Source organism: Bombyx mandarina, chromosome A1, assembly GCF_030267445.1.
Source record: "Bombyx mandarina strain Sakado chromosome A1, ASM3026744v2".
Taxonomy (NCBI): Eukaryota; Metazoa; Arthropoda; class Insecta; order Lepidoptera; family Bombycidae; genus Bombyx; species Bombyx mandarina.
Genome location: NC_143234.1, coordinates 22,869,250 through 22,892,229, shown reverse-complemented (window position 1 = coordinate 22,892,229; position 22,980 = coordinate 22,869,250). Strand labels below are relative to the sequence as shown.

General features: G+C 36.4%; 2 protein-coding genes across 25 annotated transcripts in view; one reads left to right on the top strand and one right to left on the bottom strand.

The window, feature by feature from the left end:
- rg (A kinase anchor protein rugose) overlaps positions 1 to 22,980 on the top strand; it is a 633,801-nt gene that overhangs the window by 527,312 nt on the left and 83,509 nt on the right. The gene's annotated exons all lie outside the window — the stretch shown is intronic.
- Positions 1 to 22,980, bottom strand: part of LOC114248019 (trehalose transporter 1-like protein) — a 93,630-nt gene that overhangs the window by 10,257 nt on the left and 60,393 nt on the right. For 2 of the 3 annotated variants that reach the window (XM_089739297.1, XM_089739298.1), the window contains exon 2: positions 19,753 to 19,882. In XM_089739297.1, the coding sequence (XP_089595423.1) occupies positions 19,753 to 19,882 (130 nt within the window). Of the gene's footprint in view, positions 1 to 1,828; positions 1,980 to 19,752; positions 19,883 to 22,980 lie in introns of those variants that run through there. The other variant, XM_089739296.1, reaches the window with a different exon arrangement.

Sequence of the window (22,980 nt, the reverse complement as noted above, 5' to 3'; positions counted from 1 at the left end):
AAAAATCACGTTGACATCGTTTTCGGAACAATGTGTTTATGTTTTTGCGAGTTTTTCAGTGCGCAATCAACAGAGGATACGAATTTATATGAATAAACATTTGTGGCCAGCAAACCAGAACGTTTCTTAACATTAATATATAAATAGCAATTTAATGCACTCACGAACATATTACAAATTATGATTAAAAAATCTCTTTGTGAAAAAAGCTGTTTCTTTTTCAACGAATTTTCTTTATTTGGTAAAATTTGTATTTGTTCTTCAATAAAAATTTTATGAAATTTAGTTAAAGGGAAAGATTTAAATTGATACTCTAGAGAAGGAGGTATCTATATATTAATACGTGAAGGAAAAACTTTGTATCCCTTTTTACGAAAATTGCGCGGACGGAGGAGTATGAAATTTCCCACACTTATAGAGAATATGGAGAAGGAGTGCAGAATGCTAATATTTTTTAAATTATGCCTAAAAATACATTAAATCTATAAAAAAAAACATTACACACACTACCATGCATCTGACGCACACATGCATTCATAATATTTATTTATTGTCAAACTTTTGTTCTTGACGTCTGTGGTTAAATTGAGAGTAGATTAAATATTGTTTGTCTTTATTAATATTTTTCTATAGTGTGTAGTCTTGGCGAAATTTGTGATTATAGAATAGTCTTTGAAAATAGAATCACAATAGTTTAGAAACTTATAATTTCAATTAATTATAATCGAATATCGACTACCGGGGGGCCACTAGTGCTTAATTAAACCTCCACGGTCGCATATTCCAGACCCCAATTCCGTGACAACAAAGTTGAGATAATCAATCACTTCTTTGTATAAAAATCCAATGGATTATTTCTTAAATTTTAACGAACGAAATAACGTTAAACTCTAAATAGTTTTAGAGTTTAACGTTATTTTGTTTGTTAAAATAGTTTTTAAATAATGTAAATGCAACAAGCGGAACCACAATTGCATTTCAAATACATAATAATATGACACTTCTTAAAAGGCCTTTTAACATTTTTGCAAATAATTATTTGTTATTTCAAAATATAATTAAAACTTCCGTTTGCCTTACGCGCATAATAACTTCCTTGGTTTCAATCTGGAGTCATGTTATCCTTGATGCTTTAGATATAAATGGTTAATCACTGCTTACGGACACATTTCTAATGCTACATCTGTGTTTTGACAACATAATATTATGTAATGTTCAACGAGATATCAAAATTAGACTTCATTGCCCACGGACTTTAAGAAAATACTTTGTAAAATTTAAAAGTTTCGCCCCTAGTGTGAAATGTGACGTAAATTAGTGTAAAATTTTATACCGAAATATTCACGGACGTTAAAAAAATATTATTTGAGTTTAAATTATTTCTTTTGTAGTCCACAAACGAAATAATTCTACACACAACACAATAGGTTAATTTAAATATATTACATTATAATTTTCAAATACATAATACTTACGTATCAAAAAATTAAAAACACGAAACAAAGAAAACTTAATTACATTTTTGACAGCGGTAACTTAAATCCGAAGTCTGAATTAAAACAAAAACTTCAAATCTTTGCCCCTGCATTTTATTTAAGATATCCAGTTCCCTGTCGTAATTCTACATTAATCATATTATTTGCTTGCTGTCAGTGATAAACAATAAACATAAAGAGTATTTCATCTGAAACACGGCCTGCGCAGATTTGGAAACACAATTGAGAACTCCATCGACTGATTAATGACAAATTTTTTCTTAATAATTCAACACTCGTTTTTTATTATATATGTATATAGCACAATTCACTTGAACACAAAATTTACTCACAGTTAAGTTAGCCCCAATTGAATCGAAGTATTTCTCTATCTGTTTCCCTATGTAGTAATACATCCCAACGTTTATACAAATTGCAACATACACTGAACGAAACTTACAATGAACTGGTCGACTTATATTATTTATTGGAACCGATACGGAAATAAAGTTTTGACGGAAGCGACTTTTACGAGAAATCGGGTTTCGTTGTTCGTGAAATTTTAATCTCGTTAAGTACATGTTTAACGTTTATTATTGAAAGCTTATTTTTTTAAACTAATTGTAGTTTCATTTATGTAAATAAATAAATTCATGGTACAATAACAAATAAAATAAAATCAGTCAAGATACAGAATGTACAATTAAAAGTGATATCTTCAACTGGCTGTGGAAAATACACACGAGTAGGTATATGTGTTACAAAATTTCGTAATAAAACCTTTTTTTTTAATAATTTCAATTACTAGAACTACTCCATAAAAATGTCTACATCGTCACAAAAATCTACTTAGTAAAATGAAGTTGTTTGGAATGTGTGGAAATTTAGAATTGTCGTGGTGATGCCTATCACAGTAATTGACAAATTATTGATATTAATTATTTTTCAACTGCACGAAATGTAAAACAAATAGAAGTTACGTTAGGTGCTAGTTAGCCTCGTCCTTTAGATGTATTTGCCTATGTTTTATCCCCGGGCATCGTTCTCGTTGAACTCGTCGCTTACGACGCAAGGCTCGACGAGTAAATTAACCCACAGACACAGCGCACTGAGTTTCTTGCCGGATCTTCTCAGTGGGTCGCGTTTCCGATCCGGTGGTAGATTCTGCGAAGCACGGCTCTTGCTAGGGTTCGTGTTAGCAACGTCGTCAGGTTTGAGCCCCGTGAGCTCACCTACTAGTTAAGGTTACGCTGAAATAGCCTCTCAAGGCTCTCAGCTTAGGTAGGAAAAAAATGTTTTATCTATAGCCACCAAATACAAATTTCATCTAAAACAATTGTAGATCTGATACCGCGAAACCGCTTGATAAACAGAATTATCTGTAAAATTTTAAGCACAAATAGCTCTTCTAGCGATTCCTATGTTTGTGTAATTCGTTCGATGTAGCCTGCAGTGAATGGGAGGCCATAAAATATGTTTTTCATTTTGCTCCGAGTATGTGACATTTCTGTAAGTGCAACTCTTTACTGTGCATGTACTTAAGTATCGACGATCGCAACTTGCACTTGTGTTTCATCAGATTTCAGCGGTCATCACTTCTTAACATTTCATTATTAAGTGGACGTTCTCACATTGAACTATTTATTGTAAATATATTCTTTAATTCATTATAAAATATCAAGTAGCTTTATTTCCATTAATGTTTGTATAGATGTGTGTTTTGTGTGTGTGTGTGTGTGTGTGTGTGTGTGTGTTTGTGTGTGTGTGTGTGTGTAAAAAAAGGTAAAATTAATTGTTATTTCGGCTTGCTATTTCAGCGTTTGTATTTCATTGTTAAACTATCTATGCGATTTACGCTACATTCCTCAAACCGATCGATATGTGTATTTTTACAATGAACGTGGAAGTGACCGGAACGAGAGAAATAGCGGAAATATAAAAAGGAAAAAAAATGTATAAATAATTAACAGGCATTCATCGTGACTTATTTACTAGGGCAACATGAGTCGGAAGGATATGCGAAAATAAACCGTAGTGAAACACACGAATCAGCCTTGATCGTGCCGACGTTACCTTCACCCGACCGCGATGTGTCATTGTCTCTTGAGAACTCATGCTCGCCTGGTACCGGCGTACAAAATAATGTCTAAACGATTAGAATTTTACAGTTTGATATTATTATTAATTTATAAGTTGTACAACACTTATTAATGTCAAAGACGAATTATGATTACTAGTGGTAGGTACACCGGTAGTCGAAATTCGACTATAATTAAATGAAATTATAAGTTTGTACACTATTGTGATTCTATTATACTTCTACGAATATAATCACAGATTTCGCCAAGACTAAGTAAGTACACTTTAGACAAATAATAATAAAGACAATTAGGTATTTAATTTATTGACCACCAGTTTGACCACCAGTTTGACCACCGACTATAAGCAATAAGAAAAGCTTGACAATAAACAAATAGTATGCATGCGTGTGTGTCTCAAATACATGGTAGTGCGTGTAATGTTTTTTTTATTGATTTAATGTATTTTTTATGCATAATAAAAAAAAATAACATTCTGCACTCCTTCTCTATATTATCTATAAGTGTGGGAAAGTTCATGCTCCTCCGCCCGCGCAATTTTCGTAAAAAGGGGTACAAAGTTTTTGCTTCACGTATTAATATATCGTTATAGTAGGAAATTCATAGCAGGTCACGGCAAATTTACAGATAATTCTATCAAAAGGGTTTGATTGACTTAAATCGAGAACATAAAGAACTAAAAATCAACAAAATATAATGTTACCGCTTTGATCCGTCGAATTCGATCATTCTGTTTTTTTTTTTATATATCCATAAAAAATCCGACATTATAACAGCAGTGATGGATTGGACGTAAATTGATAAACCTACAAAAACTGTATCATTAAGCAAGACAAGATTAAAACAGCTCAGCGACTGGTGTCAACAACAGGTGAGAAATTCTCGTGTTCGATTTTATAAATTGCGAACGATATGCTAATACTACCATTATTTATAATTCACGATCGATGACATTAGCATTTTCTAGAATATTCTAGATCGTGTTTCACTGCTTGTCTCGTGAGCGATATGATAATTGTACTCAGGTGTGTGAGACACTTACTCGATTAAGTCAGCTGATGGTAGACCGCGTTGAGAGTAAACTATTATACCTATTTCTAGTTGTTAAAGATTGCTATTTCATGACTCAAAACCCAGCACCATTCGCGTATGATGTCTATATGTGCGTTGGTCACCTGACCATGTTGAAGAATGTTGATAAGAATGCAGTTCTGTGTTCAAACTTATGTTTAGAATAACAATGCACTGCATGTGTATTTTTAGAAGCTTATTCTCGAAATTTCTGGTTTCTTACTTCGCAAAAAGCTGTTAACCTTACGAATGTGTTGAACTCGTTCCCTAAGTTGTTTTGATGCTTGTTTTATTTGTGAACGCGCTGTGTGTAAACGAACCGCCTCCGCAGGGCCTAATGTTCAGTGCCGCTCTATCTAGTTAAACATCGCTGGGGATATCTCGACGTCTCGATGACCCCATAAAACAATGATGACACCAATTAGAGATCGGATGTCACGGAGCGCCTTTTAAACAACTGTAATATGTTCGTTTGTTTACATTAACTATCGTAAATCACACACACGATTATAATTATTGAATTAAAACTCAGATTTTTTTTATTGCTTAGATTGGTGGACGTGCTCACAGCCCACCTGGTGTTAAGTGGTTACCGAAGCCCATAGACATCTTTTTTTTTTATTGCTATATGTGTGGACGAGCTCACAGCCCACTTGGTGTTAAGTGGTTACTGGAGCCCATAGACATCTACGACGTAAATGCACCCATCTTGAGATATAAGTTCTAAGGTCTCAAGTATAGTTACAACGGTTGCCCCACCCTTCAAACCGAAACGCATTACTGCTTCACGGTAGAAATAGGCAGGGCGATGGTACCTACCCGTGCGGACTCACAAGAGGTCCTACCACCAGTAATTACGCAAATTATAATTTTGCGGGTTTCATTTTTATTACACGATGTTATTCCTTCACCGTGGAAGTCAATTGTGAACATTTGTTGAGTACGTATTTCAAAAAAAATTGGTAACCGCCTAGGATTCGAACACCGGTGCATCGCTCAACACGAATGCACCAAACGTCTTATCCCTTAGGCCACGACGACTTCAAGAGAACATATTCAATTCAAATTCAAATTCAAAATCATTTATTTCAACTTGGATGTCATCAAAAACACACTTGTTGAATGTCAAAATGTAAAAGAAAATGTTAACTCTACCACCGGTTCCAAAAAAAGCCACAGTCCTGAGAAGAACCGGCGAAACAAACTCAGCGGGCTTTTTTTTTTTTTGTATTTTCTCAACTATTTTCTTTTTTTTTTAAACAAGAAAACATATTTACAGTATACAAAAAAACAAGTCAAAAAAATACAATTCAAATAAATAATAATAATAATGAAAAATGAAAAGGCCAGGAGCGAACGCCTCATTCCCACGTGGTGCCATCTAGTAAAAAATCCTTAACTTTATAATATGCCTTGTTGCACAAACGTTCCTTGACAGTTTTCTTAAATCTATGAACAGGTAGTAGTTGAACGTTTTGTGGGATCTTGTTGAAAAGCTGTACACCCAGCCCCCTGAAAGAGTTGCTTATTTTCTTAATTCGAGCCGCCGGCAACGCAAGCCTATGTTTGTTCCTAGTGTTCACATTATGCAAATCGCAGACTCTGGGGTATTCTACAATGTTTTTACGCACGTACAATAAATTTTCAAAAATGTATTGGGACGCTAAAGTTAGAATTTTGATTTCCTTAAACTTGTCCCTCAAGGATTCCCTCGGGTGCATATTATAAATAGCACGAATAGCCCTCTTCTGCAGGATGAAAATCGTTTCGAAATCGGCAGCATTGCCCCATAGCAAAATGCCATAGGACATAACACTATGAAAATAACTGAAATAAACTAGACGTGCCGTATCTTCATCAGTATAAATAGACATCTACAACGTAAATGCGCCACCCACATTGAGAGATGAGTTCTAAGGTCTCAAGTATAGTTACGACGGCTGCCTCTCCCTTCAAACCAAAACGCATTACTGCTAAGGTTTCAAGTATAGTTACGACGGCTGCCGCACCCTTCGCATTACTGTTTCACGGCAGAAATAGGCGGAGTGGTGGTACCTACCCGCGCGGACTCACAAGAGGTCCTACCACCATTTACTACAAAACGTAAGGAGGTGAATGTTTTGTATGAGTAGTTTTGTTGACTCACACACAATGCGCGCGTGACAATCTATTTTTTTTCTATCAGCAAGACCTATATTTTGGTAAAGCGTTGGATGTTTTTATTTATCAACCGTTCTATAATGAATATTGAACAGCAAGTGATGTATGGAATTTAAATCGAAATACCCTAATAATAGCCCTCGCTTCGATATAAAGTCAAGATCATTGACTAAATTACGCTTGTAAGGCAGCTGTCCTGTCAGATCGGTGCGGCAGGGTGGTGGAAACCGTGCGAGCTCACAACATGGCCATACATGACTGTACTGGATCGACGCCCCGGTGAAGGTCGCTGGAGTCATTTGGGTGCGGCACTGCAGGACCAGTTATTGTGATGACGATCACCGAAGATAAAAGCAAAACTGTTTTTTTTTTCAAGTTAAACAGTCGGATTTACCAAATTTTTTTTCTTACAACGACCATCAAATCGCGTCATTACGAGTGGTTGTCCAATTAAAATAAACAAATATTGGATTCTATTATTTTCAACCCGTAGTGTTTCTAAGATTAGATCAAGTTTTAGAGTCATTGTTGTTTTGCGGTCGATCGTATGCATGTTCACACGTAATTGATATTTAAAATAAAACTGTACACGTAAATAAATATTTAAAAAAATAGTAGGTACATACTAAAAAAAATTTTTTTTTGTTACTTAGATGGGTGGACGAGCTCACAGCCCACCTAGTGTTAAGTGGTTACTGGAGCCCATAGACATCTACAAAGTAAACGCGCCACCCACCTCGAGATATAAGTTCTAAGGTCTCAGTATAGTTACAACGGCTACCCTACCCTTCGAACCGAAACGCATTACTGCTTCACGGCGGAAATAGGCGGGGTGGTGGTACCTACCCGTGCGGACTCCCAAGAGGTCCTACCACCAGTGATTACGCAAATTATAATTTTGCGGGTTTTATTTTTATTACACGATGTTATTCCTTCACCGTGGAAGTCAATCGTGAACATTTGTTGAGTACGTATTTCATTAGAAAAATTGGTACCCGCCTGCGGGATTCAAACACCGGTGCATCGCTACACACGAATGCATCGGATGTCTTATCCTTTCGGCCACGACGACTATTACATACTTTTATTTTATAGAATCACTTCTTTTTCCACGATGGAAACTGCCGTCTCCAACCTTGACTCACCGAAGCGCATGGCTGCTCCATAGCAGGATTCATAACAATATTCGCCCAAAGCACGTCATTACGGATCCTCCCGATCCATTAACGGTGCTTTTAGGTACCTCAAGCACCGGTCACTGTCCTCGTCGAACCCGTCGCTTGCGACGAAGAGCTCGACGAGCGAATTAACCCATAGACACAGCCCACTGAGTTTCTCGCCGGATCTTCTTAGTGGGTCGCGTTTCCGATCCGGTCGTAGATTCTGGGAAGCATTGCTCTAACTAGGGTTTGAGCCCCGTGAGCTCACCTACTAGTTAAGGTTACGCTGAAATAGCCTCTCAAGGCTATCATCTTAGGTAGAAAAAAATAACATGATAGTATTGTGTTACACAACACACCGTCCTATCAAACGAAAAACTTCGCAATGACAAGCCGACTCCAATTCTAACACTACGGATATTACCGATATTACTATCGACTAAGGGACGGTGATCACTCACCATCAGATGAGTCGCTTCAAGCTGATAAAACAAAACCATGAAATCATAGGCAGCGGCATTTGGCATGTTCCGATGCTCATAGGCCCCTGTTAAGAATATCAAACGCAAAGAAAACTGACTAAGGTTTTTTTTAAACATAATTCATAATATTATGTTACAATTTTTTTTCTCAATGAAATCGATAATCCGTGCACGAGGCGTTCGTATATAGCAACGCTGGCCACGAATTAAGTACGAAAAATAAAACAATTTGTTTTTTTTTCTAAACTATCCACAGCGCCATTATTATTATTAATACTTAATACTTTATTTCAGTTTAAAACAAACCATAACATTTTGTTACAGTCTATGTTAGTAACTTAAAAACCTAACCCATATCTATCAGACTATTCATTCATTTTTTTTTAATGTATCCAAACGTGTCATTAATAAAAACATTGAACACTTTTCGTTAATAATAGCACGTTCTAATAGCAAAATTACTAACTATGTAATGAGCACAGAGGTAAACATGCTTCCAGCGCTTAATGTTTTTCAAATCCTCAATTCTGTACCATCGTGGATTATGCGTATGTTTTTTTTTGCTTCTATAGTTGGACAAGCTCACGACAGCGACACAGATGTAGGCAGACGAGCGTACGACCCACCTGATGGTGAGTGGTTACCGTCGCCCACGGACTTCAGCAATGCCAGGGGCAGAGTCAAGCCGGTGCCTACCAACGCACGAATGCACCGGACGTCCTATCCTTTAGGCCACGACGATAATTGCCAAAGATATTTGTTTTTGATTTGAAGGCTTGAGGGGTGAGACTCTGATACAATATGAGTTAGTGTATAGTGTGTGTAATAGTTGTGGCACTTGACCAACAGTCGTAATAATACAAAAAAAATTGTAAATTCTTAATTTTGTTAAAACATGTCAGTACGCTCGAGGAACGTCGGAGGAAAAAGTTAATTATCGAGCTTTAAAGCACGAGAAAGAAAAGTTCCCAGAAAACAGCGATATCTTACTTAAACATCTTTTTTTTTTAAATATCCTTTACTGTAAAAACAAACAGTACATATTTCTGTTCGAAAACAGTTGCCAATAACTTTGTAATAATGAACTACAAATTCAATTCTTGTTTCATCTCCGCCCGATAAGAACTACCATTCGACACGCACGTAATATAAATAATAAACTAATAAATGCCTACTGAGGTTAAGTAGAAAAAGATTTTAAACGTATTTTGATGTGAAATATAGTCGAGGGCTGAATTTCTATTTTGTTTAAGCGCCATTTAACTTAATATGTGCACATTTATCTTTGTAATTAAAGGTGCGTTTTATTTGGTACTAGATGTCCCGGCAGACTTTGTAGTGCCTCAATCGATAAATAAAAGACCTAAAATTTTGTATAAAATAAACTTAAAACAAACAGAAGGAATCCGTCCGACGGGGGACACATCAAACGGAAAACAAAATTGTTATTTTTATTAAATTCCGAGCATTTTCATATTTATCTACCTTTAAACCTTCTCTGGACTTCCACGAATAATTCAAGACCAAAATTAGCCAAATCGGTCCAGCGGTTCTCGAGTTTTAGCGAGACTAACGAACACCAATTCATTTTTATATACATATATAGATTAGCATCAACAGTTCAATGTTTTGAACTTCAACGTTCTAATTGAACTTCAATTAAGTTTACTTCATTCAAATAGCCGAAGAAGTACAACACGTCATCCTTTTTGCAATAAACATCATTATCCTATGAAACGTAAATCTTAGATATAATTTAATTCATAAATGCGTATTTTTTTCATGAGCCATGTACATATAAACCATGCATCATAAAACACATTACAGACTCAATAATTATGTTTATTCGACGAAAAAGAAAAAAATATGTCTAAAATTAGAATGGACGTGTAATTATTTGTTCGCTGGCTAATAACCGTGAGTGCTACTCGCGCCGTCGTAGTAACACTTAACTGTTGGATTGCTTTCTTTTGCATTGCGTTCAGAGTAGAGATGAAACGGATAGTGGTTTAGCCGGATACCGGATACCGAATATTCGGCAAGCTGCGAGGTCGGAGTGCCGGATATTCGGCCCTTTCGGAAATATTCTTGCGCGTCCGGGTGTTGTCGCACGTGAACGGAGATCGCGACCACGATTTGGTATTCATTCACCATAATGTGCCACTTGTTAATTTTGAGTATATTAAACAAACTAATTAATCAAACAATCACTTTTGACGTCGCGATTATAAAAATAAAAGTTATCCATACCTATGTGGTATTATTTGCCTTTTGTATAACCATGAGATTTTCTTAAATTTTACTATACGTAATCCGGCCGGATACTGATTTACTATTCGGTATCCGGCCGAATAGTGAAAACATGGCCGGATAGGCCGGATAACGGATAGTTACTGGATATCCGTTTCATCTCTAGTTCAGAGGCCTCATAACGGTAAATGTCGTAAATTATAATATAAATCATAATATATATAAACTTTGAAAGTACATATTCGTGGATTAATTCGAACTAGTATCATACGATATAGAAGATAATCTTTAAAAATCTTCATTCTACGATTGAAAATAATTAATTGATTTGGAGGGGAATCGAGCGAAAATAATTTCGTTACACAACTTAACTGTGGCACGTGTGTGCGGTAAAAATATTTATTGGGCTTAAATAAAAACGTTATTTAATGCTTCCATAAAAACAACAATAAAATTTTAATTCGAAGTAAATTATAGCACAAAAGTACGCGTTTTAATCATTGACAAGACGAGGGTTTTTTTTTCTATAAAGCGCTAACTCTCAATTACCCTAGCCAGTAAAGACTACATACAATTTATTAATACGTGAAGCAAAAACTTTGTATCCCTTTTTACGAAAATTGCGCGGATGGAGGAGTATGAAATTTTCCACACACATAGATAATATAGAGAAGAAGCGCACAATGCTAATATTTTTTTAAAATAATGCATAAAAGATACATTAAATCAATAAAGACATTACACACACTACATACCATGTATTTGACGCACACACGCATGCATACTATTTATTGTCAAACTTTTGTCCTTAACGTCTGTTGTCAAATTGAGATTAAATATTGTTTGTCTTTGTTAATATTGTTTATAGTGTAGTCTTGGCGAAATTTGTGATTATAGAAGTATAAAATACAATCATATTAATGTACAAACTTACAATTCCAATTAATTATAGTTGAATTCGACTACTGCGGGACCTCTAGTACAATTTAAAACTCTTTATAACTCTCAATAGTTACAAATGTTAAATATACGAGACCGACTTTAAACTTCTAGAACATCTTTAAAGAACTAGAAAACCTACATCTTTTTACATTTGATTTTAGTACTTAATTAATTTAATACAAAAAAATGACAAGTCTCGCCATTTTGATATGATTCCTTCTTCGATTCGTGACTACAATTAACTTTAAGATTTAAAAAATAAATGACGTAAAAACACATCGTCTGGTCTAACGTCTTCTCGAATGAGTACAACAATGAAAAAGTACATTTTCTGAAATTTAATTATTATAGTGATATTTAATTGTCGTTATCATATTTCAGAGCAATGATAAGAAGTGCATTATCTAGACAGCACCGTCTACTGTTTTTAATAATAATAATAGACGTTCTTTGTTAGATACAGCAAATTGTTATCTTCATTTTAATACAGCTCTCCATACAAATGACTGACGTACAATAAGCGGTTTACATGTGGTTACTAAAATTGATACGTCATACGGAATTTAACCTTTATAATGAAATACATAGCTTTCATCTCTTTCTTAAGATTTCGTTCATAATCTCTTAATTCAAAGTCCTGATGGCAAGGGATGTCACAAAGGGCACACGAGCGGCTGCAACGACACTATTTCTATTAATTAGATCGAGACAAACATAGTAACAAAACAAATAAAGATAATAATGGTATAGCCATTGATATTAAGGTCTCTATGGGCTCAGTGTGCTTAGTGCAAGTTTCTTAACGTTCTCGACAGCGTTAAAGTTAACTCAAATTTGTATGCAGTTGGAACAGCGCCCCTAGCGGCAAACGTTTTAACTCCATACAAAATTGAGTTAACTTTTACGCTATCGAGAACGTTAAAAACTCGCACTAAACACACAGAACCGTTTAATACCGAATGGGCTATCATCTCTTATGTCGATCTTGGCAAATAAAAACCGAGTGTATATTATATACCCTACTAAAATAAATAGGGTAACGTCTAGCGTATCCTCTTGAGTAAAAATGCCTATTCATCTTCGGTAGGCAGCGGCTTGGCTCTGCCCCTGGCATTGCTGAAGTCCATGGGCGACGGTAACCACTCACCATCAGGTGGGCCGTATGCTCGTCTGCCTACAAGGGCAATAAAAAAAAAGTCCATTTTGGATAAATTAAAACAATTATTCGAATACCCTAGAAATGACAATACAAATCTTTTATAATTTAATTAAAAAATCATACAGACTCGTAGTAGGAGATTCTGTTTTGTCATTGAACTTGAACTCGACCCGAGTCGGTGTTGCCAATGCCGTTTTGGTTATGTAACCGATATTTCGTATTCATCTTTAATTGTACGAGTACCTAGAGCGGAGACCATTATTACGTCCGTCCGATGCTTTATGCCAACGTAAATAATATGCTATTTAATAATTTTTATATATATTATATTTTTATATATATTATTTTATATATATAATAATTTAATAATTTTACATAATATGAAAAGGTTCATTTTTGAATAACCGGTGTCTTTTATGTCGAGTTTTTTTTTTTGTGGGTTGTGGGTAATCAGAAATATCACTAATTTAGTTCTTTTTTTATGTCTTTATTGTTTACTATTTTAGTATTCAGATACTAGTTTAACCTTGTATTGCGTTGTCTCTATTCTCATTAGAATAGTATAACAGATGTCCCGCCTTTCAAACTGGAGTGCAGTACTGCTCCGCGGCAGAAATTGGCGATTTTTTTTTTTTTTTTTGTATTGCTTAGATGAATGGACGAGCTCACAGCCCACATGGTGTTAAGTGGTTACCGGAGCCCATAGACATCTACAATGTAAATGCGCCACCCATCTTGAGATTATAAGTTCTAAGGTCTCAAGTATAGTCACAACGACTGCCCCACCCTTCAAACCGAAATGCATTACTGCTTCACGGCAGAAATAGGCTGGGTGGTGGTACCTACCCGCGCGGACTCACAAGAGGTCCTACCACCAGTAAAGTAATTACGGAAATAGATTTATATAGAGCCTTTAAATGAGTGAGTGAGCGAAAGCAGTTACATACTTATTGTTGTTTTTCTTTTTCAAACAAAGCCACGGACGCATTATAAGATTGAAGTCCACTGTGCTTTTTGCTTTGTTTTTTTTTTATTTGATGAGACTAAAATAGTTTATCAATGTTTTTATACTGATAATCTCGGTGTAATAATAAATCTAATACCCGAACGAATGTTGCATGATATTTTTTGTGGTTTGAAAATAAATTCGCAGGTAAATTACTTGACTGAATGTAAATAGCTATTTTAAATGTTTAGGTAGTTAAAAATGAATATTAATAATTCGTACATTTTGATTTCTAGAACAATTTACGTTAAGATTTCATGAGCCATGTGCAGTTAATAGCTATTTAAATACTTGCCGGTAGATGAGTACTTTTTAAACACAATTATATTATAAATGTTATGAGGATAAACAGATATTTGTTACTGGTGGTAGGACGTCTAGTGAGTCCGCACGGGTAGGTACCATCACCCTGCCTTTTTCTGCCGTGAAGCATTAATGCGGGTTGGCTTAAAGGGCGGGGCAGCTGTGATTAAAAGTGAGACCTTAAAACTCACGCCTCAAGGTGGGTAGGTAGCATTCACGTTGTAGATATCTTCGGGCTCCGGTAACCACTTAAGATCAAGTGTGCCGTGACCTCGTTCACCCAACTAGGCAATAAATAAATAAACTCATTCACAAAAACTACTTCACGGATTCCAATGAGACTTCATACATGAGACTACATAGTACAAGGTCGCTTTCTCTGTCCCTATATCTGTATGTCCCTATGTATGCTTAAATCTTTAAAACTACGCAACGGATTTTGATGCGTTTTTTTTTAATAGATTGAGTGATTGAAGGGGAAGGTTTATATGTATAATAACATCCATTAAATAGTGGAGAAAGCAATAATAAATTACAGTTTTCGAAGCGAAGCGAGGGCGGGTCGCTAGTGTAATAATAACTTAAACATCAGAATAGGTCATATTCGATATGTAATTCATATACATATAACTCGATTTTTTCAAGTAAACGATAATCACGACGGAACACGACACTAGTACTGTAATAAATATATGCGTTTATATAATATTTTTATTAGATTTTCGTGAGCGTCAATGAGCCAATGAGAACACTACAATGCCCTAATTTAAGTACTTTAAGTTTAAAATAAGAGTTGCATTACAATAGTGTCTTGTACCCATATAAGTTGTATCTACAAATTTTGTATTAAAAGATACCACGGCAGACCAAAAGTATAAAAAAAGAAATAGATACCTTTTTTTTATTATCAAACCTGAACGCGCTGAAAGACGGTAATTAAAACAGTCGTTTACCTGATTCAATTTAAAAGTAATCTCTCAACTAATTGACCGGCATTTACGTTCTTCGTTTACTATATAGTCGCCATATTAGCCAGACCATTATGATGTTTTCATGATGATTACGTGGCCATTACCAAGCGAAACTACATAATTTTGCAGGAAACCAAGAAAATGTAAGTTATGTAATGCTTAGACTACAAGACTAAGTTAATTTTTTTTTATTGCCCTTGTAGGCAGACGAGCATACGCGCCACCTGATGGTGAGTGGTTACCGTCGCCCATGGACTTCAGCAATGCCAGGGGCAGAGCCAAGCCGCTGCCTACCGCTTAATACTCTCCACAAGCCTCGTTTGAAAAAGGATATGTCATAGCGCTCGGAAAACACCGTGGAGGGGAGGTCATTCCATAGCCGGATGGTACGTGGCAAAAAAGACCTCTGGAAACCCACTGTGGATGACCGCAGTGGCTCCAGGTAGTGAAATAGTTTTTTTATTTTTTTGAAAAACAATTGAATGTAAGTGCTCAAAAAAAAACCGATTATTAAGTCCTGTTATTATTGTGGCGCTATAAGATATAATAATTTAGCGAGAATGTTCCGAACTGCAGTATGCACATAGAAGCTACGTTTTTGTTAAGCATAAAAATTCGTAAGTCGCTTTTATGTACACCGACACGCCAAATTATCTTACCACATAATGCTACACAGAAGGCTTCCGCATCGATTCATGCCGCCACGTTTATTTCATAACAGATGCTAGTCTGGACGAATTGTATTCGACGTCTCGCAATTTCCTTCATATTATTATACTTTTTTTATTTTATTTTATTGCTTAGATGGGTGGACGAGCTCACAGCCCACCTGGTGTTAAGCGGTTACTGGAGCCCATAGACATCTACGACGTAAATACGCCACCCACCTTGAGATATGAGTTCTAAGGTCTCAGTTTTTACAGTACAACGGATGCCCCACCGTTCAAACCGAAACGCATTACTGTTTCACGGCAGAAATAGGCAGGGTGGTGGTGCCTACCCGTGCGGACTCACAAGAGGTCCTACCATCATGTGCTTAGTGCGAGTTCTTTAACGCTCTCGATAGCGTAAAAGTTAGCTCATATATTTGTATTTGGAATGGGATCGTTTGCCTAAGTTTGCCGCTAGGGGCGCTGTTCCAACTGCTTACAAAATTGGGTTAACTTTTACGTTATCGAGAACGTTAAAGAACTCGCACTAAACACACTATATAGTCCGTATTACAATGCCGATATGTAGCGACGCGAACGACGCGACGTTACGTAATGATGTAGCATTTTAATAATTTCATGCAATACAGATGAATATGTCAGTTAACCTTGACAGTGGCTGCGGCTCGGTTTCGTAATATAGAATAACATTTCGTTTGTTTTTGTGTACGAATAAAAAAAACTGGAAGTGCTTATTGAATGTTTAAAAATGGACTTGCATAACCACGGTCATTGCAGCTTTGCCTATTATTCTTTTTTCGTTGAATTTTTGTTTATAATAATAATAAAAATTAGCATTTTTTTTCGATCTACGCGAGTCCACGCTAACGACAGACAGACAGATAACAGACGTGACAATGGTCGAATATTTGTATTATATTTTCTCAAACTCTAGTCATTGCTAGCATGGAGGAGACTATTGTAAAAACACAATGGGTTTCGGAAAAGATAAATCACTTTCACAAAAAACTTCACAAAGCTTGAAGGGTGGGGCAGCCGCTGTAACTATACTTGAGACCTTAGAACTTATATCTCAAGGTGGGTGGCGCATTTACGTCGATGATGTCTATGGGCTTAAGTAACCACTTAACACCAGGTGGGCTGTGAGCTCGTCCACCCATTTAAATAATAAAAATAAAAAAATAAACTTTCCACAAATGTTCGTCCGAATGTCCGACCTTAGCGATGCGAATGCTTATGTTTGCGAGAACCGTGATAGTCTGTAACGAATGTTCGCGCCTAAATATAGAACAATAGAAAAACAATAGAAGAGAAAAAAACTCTGACATTTACAGTAACTGAGTTCTGAAATGCGAACAAGATAATCGTATTGTTAAAACAACAACAACAAAAAAACGTCTAAAATTGCTAAAGCATTTTAATGTGGCGCGAATTGTAAACATCTTAAATGCATACGAGTGGGAAATACCTTTTAAAAAAATATATTATAGTAGATTCATATCCGTGAACTAGATTTTTTGTTCTGCGCTATTTTTTTTTTCATAATATTCGTGGAAACTTTGAGAATTCTAAAAATAATCTTTCGGCTCACACATTCGCCTTACTCGAGTTCGTGAAAACGTAAATTTGAATTATTTATTTACTGGTGGTAGGAGGTGTTGTGAATCCGCGCGGGTAAGCACCACCGCCTATTTCTGCCATGAAGCAGTAATGCGTTTCGGTTTGAAGGGTGGGGGTGGGGCAGCCGCTCTAACTATACTGAGAATTTAGAACTCACGTCTCAAGGTGAGTGGCGGCATTTACGTTGTATATTTCTATGGGCTCCGGTAACCATTTAGCACCAGGTGGGCCGTGAGCTCGTCCACCCATCTAAGCAATAAAAAAATAAATAAAAAATTAACTTTTTTCGACGACATATCCGTACACGTTGTGTCAAGGTGAAGGTGGAATTAATAAAACGTTTTAGTGTATAAACGCATTAAGCGGAGGCGTATTAAGCGTTCTAATTGATATTTTGCAATAATATGCCGTTTAAGGTAATTAAACAATTCACGACACCCACAGACCGAGTCGCGTTGATATCGTTCTAGATTTGTTGAACAATCGCTTCTGTTGAGCAATTTATTGCAATACTTTGAAAGGTGTCTTTGAAAATTTACGTTATAAAATAAATAAATTACGTTTTATCTCGTGAAAGCGATTCGTAAACAAAAGCTTACATTCTCTTCTTCTTAATTATCTAAGAATTGTCCTAAGATATATAAAGTGCGCTTGGTGCGGACACTGATCTTTCCCATATTCCTCTACGGGGCGGAGACATGGTGCATGAAAAGCCGGGATATCAAAAAGATCGATGCCTTTGAAATGTGGGTTTGGCGAAGGATGCTACGAATACCGTGGACTGCCATGAGAACCAACGAATCCATTCTAAGGAAGCTAAACATCCGAAAAAGGCTCTCTTCCATCTGCCGGGAACGTGTCAAGAGCTTCTTTGAACACATCTTGCGGTCTCCCAGACATGAATTAGAGAAGCTCATAATTACGGGTCGCATAGAGGGCAAGCGCGTCGTGGGCAGAACTACAGCCAAATGGTCAGATCTAGCAAGAGAAGCACTTGGTGGTAGTCTGTACCATGCAGTCCTTGCCACCCATGATCGAACACTGTGGAGGAACGTCACGTGTGGTCGCGATCCTTAGTAGTGAGGGAACGATATAGAAGAAGAATACTCACAGCACAGGTCGACTGTACCGGGCATCTTACTTATTAAACATTGACTTGAATCATATCGAGGGGTCAAAAGTTATTTGGTTTGAGCGACATTTCGTTTAATACGCGACATTTATCTTTGTAATTAAACCCCGATCCTGCGGACAGAATGGTAAGCAGTCGACGTCGCCCAAAACAGGTCATTTCGGATCCTCCCGATCCAGTAACGGTGCTTTTAGATACCTCAAGCACCGGTCATCGTTCTTGTCGAACCCGTCGCTTGCGACGAAGGGCTCGACGAGTAAATTAACCCTCAGATACAGCCAACTGAGTTTCTCGCCGGATCTTCTCAGTGGGTCGTGTTTCCGATCCGGTGGTAGATTCTGCGAAGCACGGCTCTTGCTAGGGTTCGTGTTAGCAACGTCGTCAGGTTTGAGCCCCGTGAGCTCAGCTACTAGTTAAGGTTACACTGAAATAGCCTCTCAAGGCTCTCAGCTTAGGTAGGGAAAAAAAAAAGTAATTAAAGATCCGTTTTAGTTGATATTAGTATCAACAATTCGATGTTTTTAATTGATCTTCTATTAAGTTTATCCCATTCAAATAGCTGAAGAAGTTTTTTTTGTTATTATATTTTTACCCAATTTTAAACTTCAAATAATGCTCTCTTGTAATTTTGCAAAAAATGTCGCTTAAACAAAATACCATTTCATCCCTCGGTATGTAGATAACTTGTAATACTCTAAAAGTCATTGAGTACGTTAGATTAGGGGGAAAAGAGACCAGAGTTAGAATAGGGACAAATCAGGGATGTCACAATACTTTTGTGGAGTTGTTAGATTTAACTTTGTTGAACTGAAATTGACTTTTATTTAGTGTTTAAAAATATTAAATAGTTTAATTTAGTCATCAAAATTTTGTAACTCATTAAAGATATTAAAAAGTTAATTACCTGAAGTTAGGTACCTACCTAACAACTAAATAGTGTCAGCCCTATCGAAAAACTGTTGTCCCCATACGTAATCTGATGAACCCCAAAGCCAATGTCAATCGGATCAAGTTAGTTTTTTTCAGTTTTTGTAATGAACTATGTATAAATAACGCATCGTATATAAAAATTTAAGCCTTCGGAACCATTTTAATTTCTATTTATTGGTATTAATTACCCTAAGAAAAACCATTGAAAATTTGTGTTGGATTTGGAAAGGATCCTGATTCCCCCCAATCCACGGTACGTTACGCCATAATTGTCTAGAAACCACTTGTTTTAAGGCCGTCAGATGTACAAAATCGACATACCATATATAGGTCACCATATCGGCACACCTTCCAGAAACCTTTGATGTTCGCCAACATGTTGTGTGTCCGGTGCTCACTCCACGTGGCCGAGCCCGCAGCAGAAGCCGCTACACGAGCGCTTCGGACGCTCCTGAGGAGAAATTACATTTTTATTACTGGTGGTAGGATCTCTTGTGAGTCCGCACGGGTAGGTACCACCGCCCTGCCGATTGAAGGGTGAAGCAGCCGTTGTAACTATACCGAGACCTTAGAACTCATATCTCCAGGTGGGTGGCGGCATTTACGTTGTAGATGTCTATGCGCTCCAGTAATCACTTAACACCAGGTGGGCTGTGAGCTCGTCCACCTATCGAAGCAATAAAAAAAAACACTTTAAAAATACACCTTTTTAATAAATTGAAACTTTAAATAAAGGCAGTAAGGGCGTCTTCTGAGCGATATACGTAGATACCACCACCCCAACTATTTCTGCAGCTTAGCAGTAATGCGTTCCAGTACTGAGCCTTAGAATTCATGTCTCAAGGTGGGTGACAGCATACTCGTTATTAATATCTATCGGCAACTACTTAACACCGGGGAGGTATTAGCTCGTTTAGCCGTCTAATAAATAAAAACAGTACCTCTAAGTCTAACATGGGACTTCACCATCACTGATATTTTTTGGAATTATTAGACTTAATGTATTAAATTAATCTGTTTTTTTTTAAATGTATTATACTATGTGAGTATTCATGAACGCATCCGCTGAAACTGAAGTAAACTGGTATTGAAAGTTATAAACATACGCGTTGACTGATACAACACATACACACATTATCCTGAAATAAGCCATGTACTAATTTCACATGCAATTAATTTCAAATTGTCAACAAACTATGTTGCCTTAAATGGTGATTAAGAACTGTGTAATAATAATTAGTTACACATTATTTTAAGGTTCTAAATATTGCTTTTGTGTTGATGCTGTGTCGCGCGATATATAGCGAGCATATATAGAAAAGTGTGAAGATAGCGGTAGGGACAGAAAAAAAAGGGAAAGTCATCGTAGTGTGGGCATGTTATGCGAAGAAAGGATGATCATGTGGCCAAATCTAAGGAGAGGGTATCCTAAAAAGACTTGCATGGATTACATGAAAGAAGATATATGCAAAAAAGGGTGTGAGTACAGATATCATGTGCAATTGGCCTGAATGGAAAAAGATGATATGCTGCGTCGCGATAAAGATAAGAAGAAGAAGAAGCCACAAAGATTAAATCTAGAAACGAAGGTACTATGGATGTACGCAGTGATTCCAATTAGTAAGGTCGACTGGTCTGATAACAACAGTGATGACGGGATCTAGAACAATTCCTTAGAGCACTTCTCCGGGAATAATCGTAGCAAAAAAATGAGGTGACTATATAGTCTGTAGACCCAGAGAAGGGAGAATAATAAAAACACAATTACAAGGCTTGTCTGTTAAAATAACTTAGATTCTCTACGTGTCTGATACACAGGAAGAGATGCGAAAGCTCATTGTGTTTCTCACGTTTGGCTGGCTAAGAATTTTGACGATAACGATACGGATCGTGTACGAACCAGACAGCTAAATGCTAAATTTAACATTTTTGTTATGAAAATGTACGTTTTTTGAGGACCACAATAAACTTACGACATTACTATTAATTAGGAATTTAAACTATAGCCACAATTATTTTTTGTATGGATGTTTGGAAATGCTCTGGGCATTTCAACATTTAAAACCGACTGGTCCGATTATTCCGCATATAAATAAGATTTTAATTATACGGATTGTTTTTTGCTGATTGACACTCGGGCATGATTTCTCACTACCGGAATATCCATGCGGCGCGGTCATCTGCGAATCCTAATCGCTTTCGTGTGTTTTAGATAATAGCACGGACGATTTATCTATAGGTATCATCTTTAGACTGTGTAGAACGTAAATTTCTCCCACGATAGTAAAAAAGTAAATAAATCATATATCCATTCCACTTATTGAAAAAGATACGAACGTACTACCTAAGAACTCAATGCGATCATTCAAGTTGCCATGGAAAAGGAATATTCTCATTTTTTATTAAACAATTAGACCTTCACACGTTTGAAAGTAAATCGAACAATTATTCATATGATTAAACAACTTTTAATGTATTCTTCCACATGATTACATTAGACAAAATTAAATGTCATTTGATCCAGTTTGCCAATTATGAATGCGTTAAAGGGTCCAAAATGTCCGTGTCTGTCACACATTACGGAAATATGGAGTTAATCGCTTAAATATTTTTGTTTAGTCTGTTACGATTGTAATAAAATCAAAACCGTTGAGGTTTCATTCTTTGAAAACTACTACATATAACTTATTGTGTTAAAAATCTTATAGAGTTGAATGAAATTGTAACGTTTCAATAAATCTAAGAAGATTTTAATTTGGGACTAGATCTTGCGCGCGACTGTGTTGAGTTTAGTTGTCAAGTAAACCGCAAAATCACAAAGAGAGCTGGTCACCGTCCTCGTCGAACCCGTCGCTTGCGACGAAGGGCTCGACGAGCGAATTAACCCATAGACACAGCCCACTGAGTTTCTCGCCGGATCTTCTCAGTGGGTCGCGTTTCCGATCCGCTGGTAGATTCTGCGAAGCACTGCTCTTGCTAGGGTCGGTGTTAGCAACTCTCCGGTTTGAGGCTCGCGAGCTCACCTACAAACGTTAGGGTAAAGCTGAAATAGCCTCTCAAGGCTATCAGCATAGGTAGGGAAAAAAAAAACAAAGAGAATCTAGATGGAGAATTATCGGCCGTGTTCAGTGGTAGTTCATCGTCTCATTTATCTCACTTATTTACGTCACAAATCATATGCATTATGCGTATCGTAATCGGAATCATCGAAATCCATCATTTCAGTGATGTATCGATTTTTTTTTCTTTCACTTTAGCACTTATCGGTCAATTTTGAAGTGTTGAGATAATCAGAGAAACTATTTTTGTAAGATTTTAAATCTATTAAATTCTGAACATTTCAGTTGTTACTAACATATTTATAATGTCATGATTACTTTTGTTTACATCTGCTTTTGGATATTCAATATATAATATGTACTAAATATATATATTTATTCGTTATAAGTTCGCGTACCATAGAAGTAAGTATTATCCCTGGTTCCGATAATACAGGAACAGCCAACTTAGAGACATCAAAACTGCAAAGTTTTTTTTATTTTATTTTTT